This window comes from Haemaphysalis longicornis, unplaced genomic scaffold (assembly GCF_048455015.1).
Source record: "Haemaphysalis longicornis isolate Haplotype H1 unplaced genomic scaffold, Haemaphysalis longicornis Haplotype H1 scaffold_8, whole genome shotgun sequence".
Taxonomy (NCBI): Eukaryota; Metazoa; Arthropoda; class Arachnida; order Ixodida; family Ixodidae; genus Haemaphysalis; species Haemaphysalis longicornis.
In genome coordinates this window covers 1,765,273-1,783,213 of record NW_027526445.1, presented here as the reverse complement: position 1 = coordinate 1,783,213, position 17,941 = coordinate 1,765,273, and the positions used below count along the sequence as shown (strand labels likewise).

Here is a 17,941-nt window from a genome sequence, read left to right as displayed (position 1 = left end):
CGATGCTACGACGATACAGAGCTGCGTGAGGACGACGTGCTAACCACTTCACGTATTTAAAAACACAAGGGCAAAGAACTAGGTTCATCGGAAGCAAAAAATCTTTCCTCCATTATAGTGCCTGAAATATACTGGCTAGTGTGCCGAGGGCGGGCTCCAGGCGGGCGCCGGGAGCGATGGACGCGGCCGTCTGCCGCTTGGGGCGCTGCCGTGCGGGAGTGTGCGCGTTCATCCGGCCCGAGCAGATCGCGCGGTTACCTCCGAGCTGCGTAGCAGACGGCAGCGGCAGAACTTTCCATTCCCGCTTGCGACGAAAGCGAGCGAAAGCGACGGGAATTCTGTCGCGCAACCAAAATTTGTCCCGACCATTCGAGAAAAACGATCGTCGCGCGACAAAGCGACGGAATTCCTGCCGCTCTCACTCGCTTTCGTCGCAAGTGCGAACGGGCCTTTATGCGCAATCTCCGCCCCACATAAAACAAGCTCTTGCTTGTCGCCTGAGCATACGGATGATATCTGACTACGTTACACTGTGCTTGCCAGTGTATTTAAACGATGTCACTAGGTTTGAAACGTACGCGCGCGGCGTGCAGCTTTGTAAACGCAAGCGGTTTCACATACGCACGCTATTTTGCTGCTAATAGAGTTTTAGTACAGCGTTTGTGGCCTTTGCATACGCTAAACGCTAAATTTTTGCGTCCCGCTACGTGACACCGCGATGGGAGTTTTAGTAGAGCGTCTCATCAGTTTTGCGTAGCGACACACTAATGCATACGGCGCCATCTGTCAAATGTTTTCCGAAATGTCTCGCCAGCTGATCTGCTAGCGGAGTGCCGGAGTGTTTGGACATTTCACGACTATCCAAACAAGTGCAAACAAACGCTTTCCCGTCAGTGTTGAATGCAACACATGGGTGCAGCTTGTCAGAACACGGGTTCTCGCTGATCGAGTGCAGCGTTGGTTTGCTCTTCGCCTTCACGTTCATCGCCGCTGATAAAGCGATCCGATCCGGCGCGTTTTGTGCACGGGTTCTGTGTCGTTTGAAAATGTCTTTTTTCACATGCCGCCGGTAGTAGGAATTACAACCACCGCAAAATAACACCCGGCACCAGCGGGGCCACATCTGAGACCGCACTTTTTTGGATAAACAGTGCGCGGTGCACCAAAGGGAACGAGCGCACGATTCTCCCTACGCGGCTGCGAGTTCGCCGCCGATACCAACTGCAGCCCTGCAGCTACGTACACCGCGAAAGGGCAAGGCCAGGCCGCACACATGCGGCCAGGTCATTCGTTCGCTTTTCCAGCCTGTGTCCATGGTGTCTACAGAGATGAAAAAGCCGAAAGAGCTGGCCCGTAGCAGACGGCAGTCTGTGGGAGCGCAATAGCGGAAGTACGTCACCGCTGAGGAGCGGAGCATCATGGGAGGGGAGGCCAACAGCGAAGAAACAGTTGAAAGGAGGAGGAAATACGGCGCGACGATAATTCGCGGATTTTGATATACGATTTCTCAGCTAATACTCATCGCTTTAACAAAATTCTTGCAGGAGGAGATTGCTAATACATTGCTTTATTTGGTTACATGTACATCCATGCATCGGCGGAAGGCATTTCAGGACCCCTTTAAATGGGCACTGGAAGTGACTGAACAGAACGCTCAAAAGAACGGCACCGTCTTGTCAAGCCGCTCTCTTGGCGTGCCAAAAAAGAAATAAAAAAAAGGTTAATGATCTTGTCAGTAGATCGAGAATTTAAAAGGCACTTTTTAAACAAACGTATGCGTACAGGAGAACATTGGAGGTTGCAGAGGAAAGCAGTTATCTAGGACCTTTGATGAAGGCAGTTCCAAATTGCGAGAAAGAAATTAGTTCAGAAATATACGCTGGTTGGGGTGCTTGCTTCCTGGTTCCTGGAAGCACCGCACCTGCCCGTGTTTTAACTCTCACCCCAAGAAGCCATGTGCTGTTTTGGTTTATGTTGTTTCCAGGTAGTGTTGCGTTTTGTTGTTGTTGCTGCTGATACCGAGTAGTGACCTTTGTATTCTTCTCTTGCCCCTCCTGCTAGGGCCAATCTGTCCTGCAGTATTTTGAAATAAATAAATAAGAGCACAGGTGTTCAATTGCGTCAGGATAGGTATAAAGAAGCCTCTGCTGTTTCGAAAGGGAAAGGTTTGTAAGTGTCATTGGTTGTTGGACGGGCAGACTTGTTGGGAGTGAGAGTAGGACATGGGAACGAGAGTGTTGTTAACTGGGGAAGCCAGAGAGTATTTTTGCTGTCATTCGATTGCGTTGCAATGATTTTTGGGGTCATAATCACAGTTTCGAGGGGTTCATCTGGCTTGGGATACGGCTGTGGGAGACGTCCATGCTGCCAGATGAGCTCATTTTCATGCATTCTGCATAGCTGGCTGGGTGATAATTTCGAGTTTGGCATTTTTGATCGTGTTTGTTGGCAGTGAATATGTTCTAGTTTGTTCTATAGGTGTATCCTGAGGTTGGGCCAGTGCTGTTTGAAAGGCAATCTGAGAGCTTCACAGTGCAGAAACGAGCCAGGGACAACAAGAAGAGGCACTACAAACAAGTGCTGACTTCTTACTAATTTTAATGGAAAGAAGACCTACCCTTAAATATACATTCTATCCTAACATCACGGCAGATAGCATAGCTGCTGAACAGCTTTGTAGGCAATAGACAAATTACAACCCGCTGTCGGCAGACGTAGAAGCAACCAAAATGACGACAAACAGGTCAGTCCTGGGAATATTCACGATTGGGTGCCTGAATAGCTTATCTCATTTTTTCGATAATACAGTGGACGAGGCTGATACTCGCTTATCTCCTTCGCTTCCTATTACAGCTATTTCGATGATTCCTCGGGTTAGTAGATGACCATGACAGCTGACAACAAGACGCTCATCCCACAATGGTTTGCAACCTGCCTGGTCACACGATCGACAATGCCAGCTGAGATGCGCCTGTAAACCGTGCTGCACCTGTCATTGATATAACTCTTGGGCAACTTGTGGTCAACTGTAGTGGAAGTCAGTGCTTGTTTGTAGCTCCTCTTCTTGTCATCTCCGGTCCATTGTTGCGCCGTGAAGCTCATGCATTGCCAACTAGCCGGTACCCTCACGCTCTTAGCAATCTGAGAAGCTGCAGAGTTTACGAAGGACTAATGTCACACCAGTAAAAATGCAGTTAGTGTGGGTTGGTGCATCCTGAACGGAAAAAGCAGCTGCACGACGCTGGCAAGAAGAAAAAGCGTCGTCCTGTCATCACATTCTTGTCGTCATCGGGTAGCCAGTGTTTTTCTTCGCAGTATAACCCTCTTCTTAGCAAACTATTCAAATAAATGCGACGCAGTATTTATGGAATGCTTGCATTCTAGCTTGCTAGACTTCCTAGCGAGACTGTCAATTTCTGCCTTTTATGCAGTCATTTTCTTTTGTTCCTTAATGCACAGTCCCTGCCTGACACGCTTCCTAAATTTTCCCCCGCATAAATGTGGTTGCTTCCTTATTTCTAATTTATGTCTTTCTCTTCCAAAACTATTCTTGCAAAAAATTGCACTGCTACTCATAGCGTTTGCAAATGCTCGTTTCACCTGGACCGCTCAGCACAAGCATCTAAATTGGACGTTGCAGAGATGTGGCGATGCTGACGCCACCAGCCATTGGGTAGGCAAAGGAAGCGAACAGTTATAGTGTTTTAGCGTGGTTTCTATCACACTCAGCATGGTTATGGCAGCCCTGGCAGGAATATATTAGGTCCAATTGTACGGGGTGCAAGCTGTCGTAATTTGGGCCGTGAGATGTCATAAGGTGTGCGAAATGAGCAAACAGACGAGAGAGAGAAACAAGAACCTCCCAGAGAGAGCGCCAGTGAGTGGTGGTCGGCCAAAGCCACTGGGTGAAATGCAAGATGCGTGCTTGTACCTACAAGTGTTGAGAACTGTCTTTGAAAAGAAGGGTTAAAATTGGTGAACAGTTGCAGTTTAACCAGGTTGATGCGTATCGGGTGTAACATTTCATTGCTACCTAAAACGAGCAACCGTTAATGCATTGTCAGTGCCAGCTCTGTATCTGCTTTGAAGGGGCCATGAAGACAAAATGCAAGTTTGGTTTATTAGAAGGATAATGTGATAATTTTGTCAGGATAACTATTACATCAACTTTATCGCAAAGTTGAAAGAAAAATTGAGATACTAACGAAAACATGTGAAGCAGTGGTGACTCCACAGCCCCTTTCCGGTGGTTCTCTATGACATCACAGAATCTTGTTTGTGCAACTGACCTACGGCACCGCCTAGAAACATGACCAGGTGATTGTAGTGGGATCTCCAGTTCCATTTGATTTCATCACCTGACTGCCAACGGGCAGCTAACACACTAATAAGTATCGTATTTATTCGATTATAAGATGGTCAAGATTGTAAGGCGAGGGTGCAGTTTGGAGAGTCAAATAAATCGCATATATAAATATATATATATACCCATCTTTGAATATAAGGCGCGGCATGACTTCGAGACTACAGGTTTTGGGAAACAACCTCGCCTCATATTCGAATAAATGTGGTATGTTTTTAGTGCTGGGCTGTGTGACGTCACTCTTGCCCATTTATGTCACTGTAATGTTAAACCTAAATATTTTTCAATATTTTTAGCATTTTTTTTTTTTTTTGGTTAGGAAAACGTCTTGTCACTTGAATATAAGCTGAGTGAGCGACCAAAAGCAAAGACTTTCAGGCTGAACAAAGCTTTATTTGTCTTTAAGGCCCTTTAACTCTTTCCTACTAGTACTCTGTCACTGCATTTGAGTTGCCTTGCTGGTTAGCCAACATGTTCTGTCCACAATCTTTTGCTGTGCATTGTTAAAAACCCCGTTATGCCTCACTGGCCGCAAGAAAATTCCGCACACGAAGCACTCCCCACACCTGCTGGCCCGTGCCACTCGTGAGTGCCGTGCTTTGACTCCCGTGCCCTGCATCCGCAGGCCCTGAAGTCGCTCGGGAAATATCCACTCGTGCTCAAGTCTGGCAAGGAGGCCAAGATACTGGAGTTCTTCGGTAAGTGGCGCCGTTCTCTGTTAGTTGAATTTCTTCCTTGTACAGCTGCGAGGAAAGAAAAGCTTGAGGAACTGTCTCAAACTAGCCAATCCCAGTTTGCTATATAAAGGTTCTAAAGAAAATGAGGTATCTTTTGTTTCAGTGAGAGTATTTTAGTGATTTGATGATGTATAGTGTGGTAATGTTAAAGTCTCTTATCTCCACCATCAAGAGCCACACCGCAGTCCAACGCTCCCGCTGTAGTTGTGCAGTGTTTGATTACATCTCGTTCACTGCAGTTTCATTCGTCCAGCGGATTTTAGCGCTTTCTCAATTACCTGGCTTTGCTTGTGGCACTTCTTGTTTTGTTGGTGCTCAGTGCATGTCAATCTGATGGCACATTGAGTGAAGAAAGAGTGTCCTCGAAGTTCCGTTTTGCTGAATGTTCATTCCTGTTGCGCTATAGGCAAGATTCCTCTTTCACTTGCTCACTTTTGGTTGTGCTTTAGCGTGCCTACTCGTTAAAACTGCTGCTTGTTTATTCTTTCTTTGCATCTATTTTTGTTGTTCACTCCTGCCCAGGGCTGCTTAACAGGGGCTAAGAGTACTGTGTAAATAAATGAATAAATAAATAAACAAATAATTAAGTGCGGTCTGTCTCACTTGTGGCCACTGGGAGGACTAGCTTTTGCCCTTTTTGCCTGCTTCGAGAATCGGGCTCAATAAGGAGCAGAGGGGCGTCTGTGAATTCTTTGGTGCCCAAGTCCACCCTGTATTGCAGGTTAGCAGCTCATCAGGTTACTCATCTGGTTACTCTTACTCATCTGATTACTCACATTGTTACTCATCTGGTGCATGCAGCCGCATTTCGGAATGATGCGTCCGCCACTGCCCGCCGTGGTGGTTCAGTGGCCGTCACAGTGGGTCGTGAAGTGCGGGGTTGTAGTTTCACTTCCCGGGCATTGAAGCTGACCTTGTGTGGACGCGAAAAAAAAAAAGCAGAAATGCTTGTGTGTTGATATTTCAAGGTTCACTTAAGACCTTGAGGTGGTATAAATTAATGCATAGCCACCCACTACGGCGCACAGCATAGCCTGGGTGTAGCCTCAGTGCATGCAGCATGGACTTTGAGTTAATTTCTCAGTCCTTTCCTGTAGCACGCTACCTATGATTTGGCCAGCGTTGAATGAGTGAAGCAATGATTTTTGTTAGTCAAAAACGCACAAGGTAAAGAAGTCTAGTGGAAGCAAGCTAATGTAGTCAACTTGGCTCCACTGGCTGAAGTAGACTGCCTTGTGTACTACAGAAGGAAGACTGGCACAGCGGTCTGGGCATGGTGCACTTTCACGAAACTTTTCCAAGGATGTCAGGTATTATGCAAACAAGCTAAACTAGGTTGGCAATGCACAAATTTAGGGATGGGCGAATATTCGGTATTGTCGAATATTCAATCGAATAGCTCTCTATTCGTTATTCGCTTCGATTCGAATGCAGGTATTCGATATTTTCGAATTATTCGATGCGCCCGAATAGGCAGCTGAAAGCCAAGCTTTTCGGTCAAGCTTTCCGAGAGTTACCCCAGGCTTGGCTCAAGACCCACCGACGCGGACATTTCTATTATCAGTGCCGGCACTGCCGAGTTGCTGCCTTGCCTAGAGGTTCGACGAAACTCTCGGCCGCCAGCACACTTTAGGTTAAAAAAAAAAGGCGGCACTGAAACGACACCGCTCCGAACATCGCGGCACCAAGCCAGCAGACTTGTACAGGCCGCCATTTTGAATAGGCATGCCGCCATTTTGAATAGGCTCGCACAGCGCGGCAGTACGCCGCACTAAGCGAGCCTATTCAAAATGGCGGCCAGCCACTTGCGCTTTGCTTGGCTACGGCCGAGGATACTAGTGGCTACAATACTTCTTTTTTTTAACGGAGCTTCTATAAATAGGCGGCGCTTAAACTTGTAAATGAGCAGCCGGCGGAAACTGCTGCACCTAGAGCATGTGGCGCAACAGGCATTTCTTCATGAAAACTTGTGAATACAGCAAAGGAAAGCTGTGTGTAAGATTTTGCAATAAATGTTCAACTGGTAATAGTTTTACACAATGGTGTGCCTACGTGAGTTCTAATTATTAGAAAAAAATGTGTATATTAGTCAGGTCACAAGTTGCTCATTTGTCTTTGTGATTTGCAATGTGTACTATTCGAACTATTCGATTCGAAATTATTCGACCAAATCACTATTCGCTTCGAATTCGCTTCGAACCTCAAAATCTATATTCGCCCATCCCTACACAAATTAATGTGCATTGTACCCTGGGCCCTCTCAGATGTCAGGCAAACCAGTAGGTGTGGCAGTAGGGTGTTCTGTTCAAACAGTGAGTATTGTTGCTTCTCTCAGCCCCTGCTGAAGGCACGTGGTGGGCCTCACCCGTGCAACCAATTCACCGTTACTGCCGTGGCTGCAGGAGTGGCTGGCTTGCAGCCCAACTCACCCGTGCACTCAGTTTCGTGTGTGCTCTCTTTTTTTGTGTGTGTGTGTGCAATCATCTTTTCCACACAGCTTTGGTGTCATGCAGGAAGGCCAACCTTGCAAAGGTTTGTGTTATGCACAGAAGCCAAGAGTTGAGTGCCTAGGGTCCGAGCCAACCTCCTTCATGAACACCAAGGTTTCGCAGTAGAAATCAAAAAGTCCTGTGTGTAGTGTGTGACAGTGTGTGGGTGGGTGTGTGTGTTGTCAATGGGGGAATCAGTGAATTGACCGGGAGCCTCTAATGACAGCTGTCACCGTCACTAGCGAATTCCCCTTGAGTAGGTATGTGAGAATGCTGCTAGCTTTACGTTCAGCCTTATCATTGGGTAGTTTTAACGTTGAGCCTAGCAGTGTGGCAAGCAACATGAGGTACCATTTGACAATTGGGGACGTTAACCCGCAGCGTTAGGCCTAACGTTGAGCTGTCGCACACTCAAAGGGGACGTCAGGCCACTGTGTCATACCCCGTTCGCAGCCAGTGGTCTCTTGGTACCATCTGATGTTCGGTACTGAGAATAGAGGGCATTTACTCTAAAGAAAATTGAGTGCCCTTCGACTCTGTGAAGAGAGACGGCGAATAAGGATGGGCGCAGTTCAAGGAGCGCACAGAACAAAACACGTTGGTTTGTGATTTGCTGTTGAGCATACTGTCGTGACTTGGCTTTAAGCGCGAAGCATCTGTGTGCCAAAGAAATCCAATCGTTGAGCCGCACAGCAGATAACGAAAGAATTCCTTGTTTATTGTGCTGGCTGATGATATAGTACACCTCTGAACATCACTTGATCTGGCTGAACGGACGCAGTTGGCACCCGCTTATCTGTTGTGGCATTATATGCCAAACGCTGGCAGGCGATAACAGCACACGTACTTCCTAGCAAACAACCTGTCTGAAACTTGGAAATACTGGAGTTTTGTTCCGGCGGACACACAAGGGGGGCCATCTGTTTCCCTCCCATAGAAGCGCATGTACTGACACCACACGTGAATTTATAACTGCACAAGGAACTGCGTAATTGTGAAAAGTTATAGATGGAGTCCTCTTAGCGACTAATTGTCATATAAACCCTTTTGGAATGGTAAAACGAGAGTTAGAGCCGTTTTCTATGACCACACTCCTTTTGTTGACCGCCATGCATCAACAGCAGGCAGGAATTCTGCACATGAATCTCAGCAATATGACAGAATTGTCCTGCCAGTCAATTTCATGTATAATTATTTTTGTTCAATATACCAACATTAGATGCGAGACATACAGTTGGCTTTGCTGCAACATTTTTCGTTGACATGACTGTCTGTGTTTGGAAAAATTTTCAGAAATCAGCCATGGACAGCTTGCCTGTTAAAGGGACCATGAAGACAAGAAAAGAATTTGGTTCAGTTTGAAAGAAGTGGCCATTGCTTACTCACTCAGCTTTGTTGCAGCCACAATTTACGTTTTATTTGCCCCCCCAAAAAAAGCTCACGAAATATTGAGGGCCTTTCAAGTTGCACGCTGCAGTGACGTAATATGGGCAGAGGTGACATTGTGGGCCGTCATTATTAAAGTAAAACCTTCTTACAAGAGACACTCAAGGGAACCAAAAAACGTGTCTCTTGTAACCATGGTCTATTGTATGCAATGTTGCTAACATGGCGGATGTAGGAAAACCAACCAAACCGCTTTCATTAAAATGCCTCTTATAACCAAGTGTCTCTTGTAACTGTGTCTTTTGTAATGAGGTTTTACTGTGTTATGATTGCTGTCATTGTGTTATGTGCACGTGGGCAGTCAGGTGATCAAATCAAATGGGATTGCAGGCCCCAGTGCAATGGCCCAGCTATGTTTTCCAGCGGTTTCTTTGATCGGTGGCCGCCATTTGCACAGACAAGGTTCTATCGACGTCATAGAGAAAGTGCACGAATGTGGCTGCAGAGTCACCACTGCTTCATATGCTTTCTCTAATGGTATCTCCATTATTTGTTTCAAGTTTGTGATAAGAATATTGTCATTGTTATTGGGAAAAAAACCGTCTCTCAAATGAACCAAACCTCTAAACCCTTTAATAGGGAAAACGGCGGTCTAGCAGGGGTGCTGCTTTAGTCCACACCTGTTCGAGCAGTCGCTGATCCAGCCGTGCGGACGCTTTCAGGGGACAAGCTGTGCCAAATGCTGGACAAGAAACTGGAGGAGCACCGGCTGGCCAATCCGAACTGGTGCCCCCCTTCCGTACCGGCCGTGCTGGACTTGACGGACGACGACGACTCGCAGGCCTCCACGAGCCAGGATAATGGAAGCAGCGGCAGTGACAAGCGTGCCAACGGGGCCACAAAGAGGAAAGCGGGGGACAGGGGACCTGCCAAGAAGCGGCCACCGCGCCAGTACGTGCCACTGCCGCGGAGTGGAGCGCACGCCATCTTGGTCACCCTGGGTCGGCGGAGAGCACAGCTGAAGGTGTGTGCAAGCTCTGTGCTGCAGTAGCAGCAGCAGACTGAAGCTAAGGCACTGAGTGAAATGTTAAGGGAGCAGAAGGCCTTGTGTTATTCAAAACGCAGCTAGGCCTCTAACTCTAAGCGAGCTTGTAAAGTGTTGCAGAAAGGGCCGACAAACAAGTTACGTGTGCAGTGGGACCCATTATGGCTTCCTGTGCAGACCAAGAGTGGACATCAAAGGATGTTTGATGTCCTTTGATGTCCACTCTTGCTCTTGCTTTGATGTCCATTCTTGCATTGAAGATACGTTGCGTCGATTCACAGCTGTGGGAAAAACGTGAGCTCTCCACTGCACCCAGAGCGGAAGCAGGGGTCAAAACAGTGGGCAGAGCAAGGTGAAAGTGCTTCAGATTAAGCAAAGACCAGCTTGTGGGCTAGGGATGCAGTGGGCACTGTTTTATCACACATCCAAAGAATAACTCGTATGCGCTGGCAAAAAAACAAAAAAAAAACATGGGAACATTTTGCAATGTTATTGGATTAGTAAAAAAAAAACAGCTCACAAAACAAGAAAACTGGCCCAGAATCAAGTTGTCCTTACTTGAAGCTGCAGACCATTCCACAGAGCAGTTGTAGCAATGGCAAGTCGTCCAAAACTTCACTTTGAGCTGCACCACCACCACGAACATTCTCCAGATTGTGTACCTTTTGTTTTTTGACAAACTTGAAAATCTAGCTGTGTGACGGGAAATTTCATAATGCGGCAATGCTCTCACCATCACATGTATTTCCCCGTCCTGGAAAATTCCTATTTTTACGAAAGGGCTCAAATAGTGGGAACACGGGACCAGATGTGTCGCCCTCAGCAGAGGCAGTATAGGGAGGCCAAATCGATGTCCTTGTTGCAGGGGTGAGAGTGTTGCACTTGACCTCTTAGAATGTGAGGCTGTCCATCCAAATCTACATGAGGGAAATATTGGGCTTCCAAAAGCCCTCGGATTTAAGGGTAGCACAGAGGAAGAAGTTAACTTCAAGGCTGGCGAGGTGATGAAAAGAAGATTAGAATGCTGGCGGACGAAAAGCAGAGAGGGGAATATTGCCTAGGACAGTTACCACCTGTAAAAGGAAAAAAGAAAGTATTTTTGTGCCTGCCCTAAGCAGCGCCAATATTAAACCAAGAGTGTAAAACATAGGTATATTAGTCCTTTTTGGTAAGATGGCATGTCATCACCCCGCTACAAAGGGGAAACCAGTAGCAATCATCATCATCACCACCTCTTGGCGAATGGCTTCCTCAGCCCAGGAAGCATGGGGCAGTGGTTGCGGTTGATAAACGGGGCTCAACAGAGATGTAGAATTAATTTTTCGCACGACACGTTGACATATTGTCGTGCGGCAGCAGGATGAGACGTGAACCGTGGTAGATAACACGGGGCTGTAATGGGCGGCCGTGGTGGCCCCAATGGGGCTGTGCCACATTCCAGGCATTGTCGTCTTCATTCGGGCTTCCATGGTGGAGTGCACCACTGTAGCAACATCTTGTAACAGCAACGTTGACACCATGGCAACGACTGCATCGACTGCGAAACAACGCCACACACCTGTGCGGCGACAATTGGAACAGCAAGTGCATGCGTGCTCTTGGTGTAAGCACTGCTTGAGTGAGAGACAATCAGTGGCGACCAGTGCTGTCCTCATCGAGCAGTTAGAGCTCAACAAAGCCTGTGGTGAAGATGTCCTTTTGTACGCTAACTTGAATAAACCACTGGGATAAATTACAGCCTGCAAAAATTACAGAATTATGGATGTGCCACGAGATCAAAGCTTGTCTGTGAAGCCCCCTGAGAGAAATAATGCCATGGCAGCAAGAAAGAGGAGCACGTGTCTTTCTTGCTCTTTCAGTTGAATGGCCTAAAGAGTCAGGCGTCACTCACACTGCCTTAGCAGCGCTACTCATTTTTCTTGCGATGTGTGAAGAGGTAGTGTGGGCTGAACGTCGCAGTGGGCTTTCCCTTAAGTGGACTCATGCACACACTAAGGTATGTTTGTCTTAAGATAAACCACCGTGAGCAATGCTGCGCAGTCGAGGCAAACTTTGTACAGCCTGGCTTTGATCTGCTTGGCCGTCTGTTCCTTTTAAAAGAATTGTTTCTCCTCTGCCTGGAAATGGCCTCATTCCATTTGTGTGACAAGTGCTGGCGTGCTCACTTTGAATGCACCTCGTACGTAAACTGTGACAGACATCTCAACAGCATCTGTCCTAAGCTAGATTAAAGGCGGCTCGCAAGTCACGACATCGCCACACCAATTGTACTGCCATTTTCCTGGAAATCTGCCAAACTTATCAACTGCCCTTCGTTATGGGCAACTCAAAGCGGGGAGCAGGTGGTAGTCAAGGAACTCGGGAGTCCTCTAGGTGGACCAGGTTTCCGCAAAGGAAAAATTCCCACAGAAAACATTTGTGGTTCTTAACGTAGTGAAACAACTGAGCTTTCTGGTTGGTTCTTTGCTCTTGCCCTTCACACTGCTGGCCTCTCTGCATAGCTGGCCTGGTGGAGTGAGTGGTCATGGGTGCACACCTTGGACCATGGCAAACTCTTCTTCTAGCATCTTGCACAAAAAGTGAAGAACCCCGTGGCTCAGCTGACTGCTTTAGCTGGGTGAATACCTAAGTGGAGACGTGGCTCTTAAAATGTGTTGTTTTAATTTTAAGTAACCTGTGAAAATTGCCAGTCTGGCTGCTTTTTCCCCGCTGATCTCAAGTGTACTGTTATTTTTGTTCCAGTCAGTTATAGTTACCAAGATAATTACAGATAATTAGTAATTCTTGGTGGAACGATAGACAAGACAGTGTTAGTCATAAAACGGTAATCTTTTTATTTTCCAGTACTATGAACCCTGGTGAATGCAATAAGAGAAGCGTTTCTTTGATGCACTGCTTGGAACTACTTTTACAGCTCATTAAACCTTGGTGGCACCAGTGCCAAGAAACCATTTCAAATGCCCATTTCAAACACAAAAGTTTAATGAGCTGTAAAATTAGTTCCAAGTGGTGCATCAAAAAACCACATCTCTCATTGCATTCACCAGGGTTCGTAGTATTGGAAAATATCAACAGTACAGTTGTAGAACTAACACTGTCTTTTTACTGCTCCTCCAAAAATGGCTAATTACCTGTAATTATCTCAGGAACTGTAATTGACTGACTCCAAAAATACCAGCATTCTTGAGATCAGTGGGGAAAAAGCAGCCAGACTGGCAAGTTTCACAGAGTTTACTTGAAAATTAAAAGATGTTGTTTTAACACCAGTGTCCCCCCTCAATTAAAGCACCCAGACAGTGTGTTTCTAGTGACTTTTTGCCCTCCATGCTGTGGTGATGCGGTTGGCAAGTTTATTGGCCCAGGGTTAGGACAGCTGCTCCAACAGCAGTCTGTGCCTTTTCTGTTCTCGCAGGCCAGCTGGACCGGAGCGAGCTGCCACGACTGGATGAGCAAGTCCGACCTCATCATGGCTGCCCAGCCCCTGTGTGACGCGTCCTTCACCCAGGTGGGCCCATCGAGGGGCTGTTTGGGTTGGGGAGGCCGAGAGTTGCTACCTCACCTCTTTCGGGGGTTGAAAACACACTGGTGTGCCCTACGACGGCTTGTGGGGAAGAGCGCTCGAGTTGGTCGCCGATATGTTCTCCGTAGCAATCTAGGTGTGGCATTACTGTTTCTACCGATGGAAGTCAAGAGGTTTGGGCAGCGAGCTGTACAACTCTGGCAGAAACAGCTTAATAATGGCAAGCATTTTGTTTGGCGCAGCTGGCATGACCTTTCTATTTGTCACGATATTTTGTGCAGTAAGCAAAGCACCCAGGGAAATCTCTGCAGAGGAGCAGTGCACTGCAATTCTTGGAAGAGTGTGAAGCTGAGCAGTTGGAGGGAAGCAAGAATGCACCAGAAAGCAGAGGAAGCAGCATTGACAGCAAAAACAGGGCGCCATGCATTATGGTTGCGTGTGGGGTGCTTGTAGCACATCCAAAGCCCGTCCTCTTAGTGCCTTCTAGCATTGGCAGTTCCTCCTAGAGAGCACCCAATTAACAGTGTCATGCAGGACAGGCCTTCGGACCTTTCTAACAACGGATTAAGCAGTGCAGTCATTGTTCATCTCTGCTGATCTTTACCGCTGTGAAAAGAAGGCCCGAAAAAGAGGAAGGACAGAGGGATGCGAGCCCAGCCATGGTGCCTATCTCAGAAGACACGGTGCGCAAACTCACTTCTTCTCTTGCAAGTGAGTAAAGCCTTGCTCGAGTCACAATATAGGTCAAGCACGTGGACCTCCTCTCATGACTGAGTGGAGTGGAAAAAAATCGCCTGCTACACTGAGCAGGTTATAGGGCGGGTGTTAAGTGGGCATGGTGTGACATCTGTGAGCAATGGAACGAAAGATGATGGGTGTAACATTGAGGGACAAGAAGAGAGCGGAGTGGGTCAGGGAATAAACGCATGCTAAGGACATATTGGTAGAAATTAAGAACAAAATGGGCATGTAATGCAAAGGCAAGATAACCGTTGGACATTAAGGGTAACGGAGTGAGTACTTAGAGAAGGCAAGCCAGGCAGGTGGCGGCAGAAAGTTAGGTGGGCAGATGAGATGGAGAAGTCTGCGGGGATACAGTCGTCACAGCTAGCACAGGACCAGGGTAGTTGGAGATTAATGAAAAGGCCTTTGCCCTGCAGTGGGCATAGACAGCCTGATGATGATGATGACAATGTGACAATCATGGGTCCCACACTGTGCAGCTATCTCTCGATGCACAGGGGACAGTTCCCTCTCATTAAAAAGGCAGAAATGTTAAAGTGTTCCCCTCTCTCTTCCCCCTCTTTCCCCTGTGCACAGCCCCTTGCGGACAGCCACTACACGGCGTGGAGCAGCGTGGCCACCCTCATCCGCAGGGGCCTCGTCTCCAAGCAGGGCTGCCCCGCCAGGTACTATATACAGTCCAATCCCGCTACAACGAAGCCCGCTTCAACGAAATTTCCGCTTCAACGAAATATTTCCAATTCCCCGTCAGCTAGCCATAGAAGTCAATGTAACAAAGTCCTCGCCACAACGAACCTTTTTTCTGGCTTGCTTTCGCTTCAACGAAATTTTTGGTGAATTGGGCTGGGTTTGAACAATTATTTTACAAAAAAAAAGCATAGCGCCAGCTATCTGCAACTTTTAAAACATTCAGGACGCTTAGTTTCACCGAAAACATGCGCGGTGCGCCCACACCGCCACAAAAAAAAAAAAAAAAAAAACTCAGGCGGACGACATTGTTTGATGGTGATAACGATGTGGCTGACCGTCTTTACATGAGGCACAGGCCCGGTTCGCCAAGCCGGAGCCGGAGCTACAGCCAATCTGTATCCAATTGAAATTGCACGAATGTGCTCCGCTGCTAGCGCGGCGCCGTGGCGCCGTCATGTGTGCGTTGTGGCTCGTGAGCAGCTGTCCTTGCCGTTTTCTTTCTACCATTCTTCATAGCCAAGAGCAAAAATCATGCTTGCGTGTTTGGTCTTGAAGCCAAGTCATCCTATCTTAGAGAGAGAGAGAGAGAGAAATAACTTTATTATGTTTGTTGGGTAGTTGGACGTGGTGGGTGCCCCTAGTCCAGGGCTCCAGTCTCCAGGGCGCCGGTGGCTGCTCTGGCGATCGTTCGGCACTGCTCGTCGTAGTCGGCGCTAGACAGTGCCTCACTCCACTGCTCCTCTGTTAGAGGGTGTTTGTGAATTTTGTGGCACCCTGCTGCCGTATGTCGCGAGCGCGCGGTCATGTTTAATGCAAGCGCGCGCGTCTTGCCTGCCAAGGTCAGTAGCTGCCGTGCCCTGTCAGAGATAAGATAACGGCACTGTTCCTGCCACAAGCGAGAGGGGGGCTTCCGACGGCCTAGCAGCTATCTGCAAGTAATCAGCTCGGTGGGCGCGCCTTGTTGTGCAGCAATACGTTTTGCGCCTGCATTTCTTCACCCCCCCTCTGTAACGCGTTCTTTGCTTGCAATGAACACAGATAACCATTGGTATGTTTGTTAATAAACATGACGTTATTGCGCGTCACTCATTTTTATAAACATTGTTTTTTTGCTGCCAATGATGCGGAAACATACGGGGCTATTTTTCGGGCCTTTCCGTGGTGTGTTGGGGCGGATTTCGCCTCAACGAATTTTCGCTTCAACGAAATTTTTCGCGCGTCCCGTCAATTTCGTTGTAGCGGGATTCGACTGTATGTGCTCCTGTGGTGGCCGCACGTGTAGAGCCACGGGAGGCGTCTTTTGAGAGGTGCTTGCACCAGGGTGGCTTGTACAGCTGAAACACCAATCCGATTTCTGGCCATGCGGGAGTTATTCACCCACCCGAGTTACTCGGCCGAGTTGCAAGGGCACAGTCCACCGTGTGGGAAAACTGGGAATTGCCAGGGAATTTGGACACGTCTTGAGAAGTCGGGGAATTGTCAGGGAATTCTTCAGCAGTGGGGCTAGGTTATCTAAGGTGTTGATTGGTTACTTCCGTTTGCCAACTGACAACCGCTGCCAACTTTTGACATGCATGCGTGCGCACTGGACAAATGCTGGGTTTTGTGACAAGACCCCCTTACGCATGTCTCCACCCTGCACAAAGCACAAAGTGGCGGGCGCTCGGGACATTGAGGCAACCCAGCATTCACCACCGTACCAAGGCATGATGTCTGCAGCTGCCTGGACGTTGCTGCGAGCAATTTATCATCTATGCTAGAGGGAAATCGGGCAATATAACTAGCACCTTAGAAAGCACTCCAGTGTGTCTAGGATAGCTGCGCTCTGGCAGTGGTGCCATTCGGTACAGCAGGGAAGCGTTCCACTGTTGCTTGGTATGTCTTGTCATCATGCTCAAAAGTTGCGTGGGGCCGTGAAAGCGTAGTTGCCACATTGACTCGAGTTTGCCACACTCTATGAGTTGTAACGTGCACCTGATTTTGGTAACCGGGAAAAAAGAAAACATCAGAAATTTACAAGACAAGCCGTTGTTATAAGTGCGACAGCTTCTTTTTTTTTTTTTAAATCGTGCTAGGATGGCTTTTGCAAACCTGAGGTTGCAACATAATCTCAGGCAAACCACCCATCGGGTGCCCTTCGAAGGAAACCTGGAAAGATAAGAATAAATGATCAGCAAAAGTAGAGCCACTCTAGCAAAAAGGCTGCCAGGGAGCAAGCGGCAGTCTTCTCTAAAAAGGGGCCCATTGCATGGAACTGCGTCCATTTGCTGCCCTTTGCCCTTCGACAGGGGAAAGGGTACACTTGATTTGCACTGCATTGGTGGGCCCGAAGCTGCGACAGTACTACCCTGTGTTTTTGAAATCGTACAAGTCAGAATTTCCCTGCTTCAAGCCATTCAAGAAAGAAGAGAAGTTTGGATGTTGCACCACATGTGCTTGCTGTGCCTCTAGCATGGTGGCAAGCTTGACAACTTCGTCCGCATCGCTTCGAAAAAGCACCAGGGATACGTGCGAACCGCAAACAACCAGCCAAGGCTGACAGATTTTGTGTGCAGTGATAGCGACTCCAGCGTGGTTTCTGTAGAATGCCTCTTCACAGCGTTTTTAGTTGAACGCAACATCCCGCTGAGTGTCGGCGATCGAGCCCAGTGGAATTGTTCATTACTCTTCAAGACTGACGGTTTTCACTTGTGGTCGTGAAAGCGTGAGAATGCTTGTCACAGAACGTTAATCCTTTGAAGCTTTCAAAAAATATGTCTACTGCACCACCCCCCCCCCCCCCCCCTCTCCTCTCCTGGGTTTTACGAATTTTGAGGTCACCAGGTTGGCAGATAGGATAAAAGTAAATACTTAGCACAGTTCTGTTCCGTGCCCCCTACACTTGCTCCTCGGCTTCAACCGAGCAGGGGGCCGCACTCTCCGGATCTGAAGTGGAGTTTCTCAACTGGATGCATAGAAGAACCCTGG

The 17,941-nt window shown here is 47.8% G+C and overlaps 1 protein-coding gene across 1 annotated transcript in view; it reads left to right on the top strand.

Annotated features, from left to right (window-relative positions):
- LOC144148713 (structure-specific endonuclease subunit MUS81-like) overlaps positions 1-17,941 on the top strand; it is a 62,478-nt gene that overhangs the window by 1,352 nt on the left and 43,185 nt on the right. Inside the window, exons 2-5 of the mRNA XM_077680232.1 lie at positions 4,989-5,061; positions 9,698-9,999; positions 13,433-13,525; positions 14,861-14,949. Coding sequence (XP_077536358.1) covers positions 4,989-5,061; positions 9,698-9,999; positions 13,433-13,525; positions 14,861-14,949 — 557 coding nt within the window. The remainder of the gene's footprint in view (positions 1-4,988; positions 5,062-9,697; positions 10,000-13,432; positions 13,526-14,860; positions 14,950-17,941) is intronic.